Source organism: Pinus tabuliformis, chromosome 7 (assembly GCF_031772625.1).
Source record: "Pinus tabuliformis cultivar Carrire ecotype Pingquan chromosome 7, CPIR1, whole genome shotgun sequence".
In the NCBI taxonomy this organism is placed as follows: domain Eukaryota; kingdom Viridiplantae; phylum Streptophyta; class Pinopsida; order Pinales; family Pinaceae; genus Pinus; species Pinus tabuliformis.
The window spans coordinates 2,033,881,773-2,033,887,772 of record NC_142293.1 but is presented as its reverse complement, the minus strand read 5'-3'; the positions used below and the strand labels follow the sequence as shown (position 1 = coordinate 2,033,887,772).

The 6,000-nt window shown below is 35.3% G+C and overlaps 1 protein-coding gene across 4 annotated transcripts in view; it reads right to left on the bottom strand.

The window, feature by feature from the left end:
- Window positions 1-4,525: 4,525 nt before the first annotated feature.
- Window positions 4,526-6,000, bottom strand: part of LOC149256663 (peroxisomal membrane protein PEX14-like) — a 205,227-nt gene continuing 203,752 nt past the window's right edge. For 3 of the 4 annotated variants that reach the window (XM_089460815.1, XM_089460814.1, XM_089460816.1), the window contains one exon: window positions 4,761-4,995. Coding sequence is in view for 1 of the 4 variants with exons in the window: in XM_089460817.1 (XP_089316943.1) it covers window positions 4,954-4,995 (42 nt within the window). In the remaining 3 variants the exon portion in view is untranslated. Of the gene's footprint in view, window positions 4,996-6,000 lie in introns of all 4 variants that reach the window. The other variant, XM_089460817.1, reaches the window with a different exon arrangement.

Here is a 6,000-nt window from a genome sequence, read left to right as displayed (position 1 = left end):
GGTGATTGGGTATTCTTACGGCTACAACCATATAAACAAATGTCTCTCAAGCAAGCTAAGAAGGATAATAAATTATCACCAAAGTATTATGGTCCGTACAAGGTGTTGCAAAAGATTGGTACTATGGAATACAAATTGGAGCTTCTTGCACCTTCTCGAGTGCACTCAGTTTTCCATGTTCCATGTTTAAAGAAGGTTATAGGCGACAAGCTCCCAGTGCAAACAATATTACCAAATTTGACGAAGAAGGAAAAATTATATTGGAACCGGAAGCAGTGACAGAAACAAGAACTCGACAGCGACGAAATCGATCAATTTCGGAGTATCTCATCAAGTGGAAGAACTTATTCGCTGAAGATTCCACATGGGAGGATGAGAATTTTATACAGAAGCATCCAGAACTACTCAGGCATTGAGAACAACACTTTTTTGAAGGAGAGGGGCATGTTAGGTTCCTATAATACTAGTGATTACCCCATTACTATTGTAGTTGTATCCCTTATTAATATTGGTGTGCCCCTGTTGTCCCCATATTGTTATTATTGTGCCCCATAAGATCCCTCTATTATTATTTTTGTGCCTTTATATTATTATTGTTAGGTCCGCTAGATTATATTGTGACTCCTTAGACTCCTATATATAGGAAGGATGTTTTGTCATTTGAATAATCAAAGAACCATTGATTTGTGTAATGTAAAGGAGGTTGCCCCCTCGAAGAGACTGAATTCTAAGGCGTTGATCTATCTTTTCTATCTTTTTGTGAGTTGGTTTAATAACAGCGGAGAAATAGTGCAAAATCTGAATTTTGTAATTTTATATCAGCGGCAGAAAACCCTAGATCGGCAAAGTCAAACTTAGTCAAACTAGCTGAAATTGACCTCTAAAATACTTGGTCAATTTCCGGTCAACTTGTCCTCGAACAACCTGAAGAAACAGCTCTTGAAGAGCCCCAAAAGTTCAATTAATTTGCAGATTTCTGAAGTCAACTTGCAGCCCTAAATTAGGGCAATCAACACCGGTCAAACCAGAGATCAGATCACCTCGATTTTCGTGCCAAAAATTGTAGCCTGCCTAGGAGAGGCAACCACACCCAATCCGCACTTCAAGAAAGTCAACGCTTGGTCAACGCTAATCAAAGAGATGACCTGCTGCCCTAACGTCCTTTCTGCATCTTCCTTTTAGCCACACGTGTGTGAGAGAGAGAGAGGGGCTCATTTTATACGTAGGAGAGAGAGAGAGAGAGAGAAGATGAGTGAATTGAATTGTCCAAATGAAGAGAATGCTCCTTGTATTTATATGCAAATGTTCAGGTTGAATAGACATGACTGTTGGGCTTCTGAACTTACATAAGTTTGTTGGCCGACCTTGACAATTTGTCCATAATCAAAATAAATTCATATCTCCATAAATACTTATCGGAATCGGATGATCTTTAGATCAATCCTACACCTCTCAATGACAGGAATCTAGGAAAAATATCAAAAGCCATAAATAAGGTGATCCACATGGAGTTTGGCCCTAGTTTCCAATTTTAACAAAAGATTTATATGATTCACACTCAAAATTACAAGTTGTTCAATTTAAGGTCAAACTCTTCAACCTTTGTTGCAAGACAATGACCCCTTGGTCCCAGCCTCAAATATTAAAGCCAACATGTATGATGTAGATGCCACTAGAGTTAAGATGGGCATACTCTCACTTATCTTGAATCCCTACAAGCTAATGTGCAACCCAAACCCATTACTTTTAACACCCCGAGGGAAAAAATTTGCAAGACGAGAGATTTCGAGAAAAGGAAGACAACAATTCCATCTTCTGAAAAAGTGGTGTGCCTTGTTCAAAAAGAGAAGACGCAATGCCATGATTCTCCTAAAAGAAGAGGCAACATAAGAGGACATGGAAGGATGGAACACAAAGATAAGGAGAGCTAACACCATCAAGGAGAAAGATATAATCTTCACTGCATTTGTTGTGACGAAGATAGATATGATGCATCTACATGCAGAATCCCTTGGGAGAGGAGAAAACAATGAGCAAAGGGTAAATGGAAAAGGAGTTATGCTCGTAAAGATATCTAAACTTGGGTTTGATACCATGTCAAGCCAAAGAAAATAACTCTCAAAATTGGATTTCTATTGCATTAACAAGAATAGACTTATATAACATACAAGAGTGACCCTTAATCCTCGTGCTTAGGTGTTCTTATTCTAACTATTCAATTGCATTAACGAGAATAGACTTATGTAACATACCAAAGTGACCCTTAATCCTTGTGCTTGGGTGTTCTTAATCTAACTATTCATATTTCCTTTTCTTTATATATTTACAAATTATTTACGTAAGCACAAAGATTAAGTGTCTTAACATAGAATCAATGGGCTTCCCAAGGCAACCCATATGAAGAGAAGTGAGATGAGTAGTTTGATTTGATCCCATATGAAGCGAAGAAGTGAGATGAGTAGTTTGGTTTGACTCAAAAAAAAAAAAAAAATCCAAAAAATGTTCTTGAGAAAGGTAAAATTGTTTTCAAGAACTTCAATATTTAATGCACTAGTTATTAACTTATTTTAAACATAATTCAATACAACTAAATATTGAAATCCATTTTGTTTTCCATCTTTGATATGGATAAAATAAATGTATGATAATAATCTGCTTACATGCATGCTTACACCACATTTTATATCCTTCCCATCATAGAAATTATGTAGATGATTCCTCATAAAATAGTCACATTTGACATAATGTAGCCTATAGGATAGTAACATTTGACATAATGTCGCCTATTAATATGTCAAATTTAAAAAGAAGAAATATTCAAATAATGTACCTATTTCAAATAATCCAAGGAAATTGTGAACCAGCCTTGTGGTACATGGATGATGCTCCTATAATCCAAGGAAATTGTGAACCGGCCTTGTGGTACATGGATAATACAGGAGCAGAGGGATGGTGAACAATATGATGATTTACATGTTCATAGTTTTGCTTTATTTATCAGTGCAAATGTATATTTCGATTATTTAAATGTATATATAAGACATAACCGTACTCCCTGCGAGGAGTTTTAGTTTTTTGACCTCTTTAAACAACACAGTAGACAAGTTTCTCCCTGCATGGAGAATCAAAGATCCTTTTTGATACATTCTATTTTTGATAGGCAAACAGCCTCACCATACAGCATATGCAACTGCATCTACAATACATAATTTTCTTATATATCAATGAAAATTATGATTCTTCCGAGGGGAAAAAGTACTTATTTAAAATAATTTTAAAAAAAGTACTTATTTCAAATAATTACTGCTAACAAGAGAAGAAAAATAAATAAGCATAAGGTAGGAGTAGGTTGGCTCCAAGAAAGGAAAAAATATATATTAACTTCAAACAATATTTAATTATTTTAAGTAATAACTACTAATAAGAGGAGAAAAAGTAAAAAGACAGGGAAAAGTAAGGGTTCAACCTATTAACTTGTTTGAAGCATATATTACATAAATCAACACAACTACATATTGAAATACATTATGTTTTGCATCCTTGTTATGGATTAATCACATGAATGATTGTAATCTGCTTGCTTCCACGCTTTGTATATTATCTGTAGATTTACACCATATTTTATAACATTCTTACCAAAAGAACTATCGAGATGATTCCTCAGCAAATAGTAATACTCGACTGAATGTAGCCTAAGTTTTTTATCTTTCTTGAAACCGACCTATCAGTAATTATTATTTTTGTTTGCCAACAAACTCATTTTTGCTGTATATCTTGGGAGTTTCAGCTGGCTATATCTTTCGTTCCTGAGGATGGGCCACAATTGATTGGTTCGAAACATCAAATCGCATACTACCTACACAGTTGATCCAAAATGTTCTCTAACAAGTAAACGTTATAATACAAAAAACACATGGAAAGTGTTATCTCCCTTCCCAATGGTAAAATAATTATCTCAACTAATCAGTAACATAATAACTATTACAGATCTTCTAGCAAAATGGGTCATGTTACACCAGCTTTCCGATCATCTAGCAAAATGGGTTATGTTACACCAGCGTTCAGATCATTAGCAAAACGGGTTATGTTACAGCCCCTGGTTCTCTATCCCTTGATTGACGAATTACTAGAACAGTTGACCTCCAACAACCAAATCCGAAAAGCATGATGGCATATGCTTTCCAGAAGACCTTAAAAAAGGTTGTGCTTCAAATCTAACCTATAAACTCTTTTAATTTCCCCTTAATCAGTTGTTGATGGATTTAAGATTTAGCAAGATAACGAAATTAATTAAACTTCCGTAAATAGTAGAAGAACCAGTATGCGATTTAGTCTCACTAGTCTATTAATATGGAGATCGCTTGATTCAGTAGGTCTGAGTCCCTTTACAATAGACAAACAAACCTATATTGTAGCTTCCTAATTTAGCATAAAATTCAAATGATTCAAGTATTTAGTACATACCCGTTCGTTTTTAGAACATACAAGCAAATTTATATTATAGCACACCACATTTACCAACTGATTTCCAAAAGCGTTTACTAAACAATTGCTAGAATTGTTTCAGACGTTAAAATTATATCCAAGGCATGTAGCTTATTCATTGCCTTGTATGACAAGTAATAATGCACTGAATATTGCTTTCCACGGTAAGGACTTTTTTCTGGATACAAAATGGTCAAGGCATCCTAAAAAGGGCAATGCATGGAAGCAAGGGCAATAAACATAACATCAATAGGGAAACCTATGATCGAGGACTGTTCGAAAAATTAAAGGACAATAGACTCTAAACAAACAAATAAGCTGGGCCATAGAACAATCTAATAAGTTCCACAAATTGGTAACAAATTATCATTTATACAAGAAAACACAAGCAGCTATTTTTATTGGTTACTTAAGACCTAGGTTTGAGCAGCTCTGCCACGACTTAAACTAATGGGTACTACTTAGAAGTCAACTGAGAGTCACCGATAGCTTGCCATTGCCTATGCATGCCTGCATCAAAGAAACACCAAAATTGTTCAGTATTTCATCAACGTTACAAACTATACATTGTAGATGGAGAACTGCATATGAAATAATCAAGCCTTGTGCAAATGCTATTTCAATCTGACATACATTTCAGAATAGGCATGAAAACACAGTACCTAAATATCTATCAAAAATATTCAAAATGATTATAATATGCATCCCAATTGCACATCCGTAATGTGCAAATATTGCTAAGTCACATGACACGAGGACACTAGACACGGAGGACACGTAAATACAAGTCTTCGAAAAGAGGCCCAGCAACCCCGGAAACAGGACACGAGGGACATGTTTTATATATATTTTTTAAAATATATATGCATATATATATATATTGAAATATAGTTCTTGATCCATATTAAATTGCAGCTTATCTAATCAAATATAATTACTTCATTTTAAATCAAAGAGAATGAACAACCAATGAATTCCTCATTTACAGATCTGTTTACATCACACATGAAAGGATCAAAAGATTGCAGCCAAAGATGACTCTCTCAACCTAAAAAAATCCCCCAAAATGGGTGAAATGCCTCTGGATAAGAAGAATGCACGAGCAGATTTATAGTGGCATCCCTGCACATTACTTCAGCCCACAAAAAAAAGATGAATGCAGCATAAATATGTCATGATCTTTCTAGTATAGGAACTGGTATGGAAACCCTGACACTCCTCACCTGCAAATCTGAAGGGTGAATAATACTACCATCTACGTTATCTTGGACTGGAGAGTTAATATTGTTATAGCAGTCAATGTGGTCTTGGTTAGTTGGTAAAGTGGGGGTGTTTCAACTTTCAACCTCCACCAAGGTTCGAATCCCTTGAGACATGTTTTGTCCCTTGTGAATTGGAAGTTCTGTCATAATTTGGCAAAACAGATGCTCCCCACCCTTTGCCTTTGAGCCATAGTGTTCTTTCTGGAGTATTGTAACTTGTAAGGCTAAGCCAGCTAAATTCCTTTGTAATACT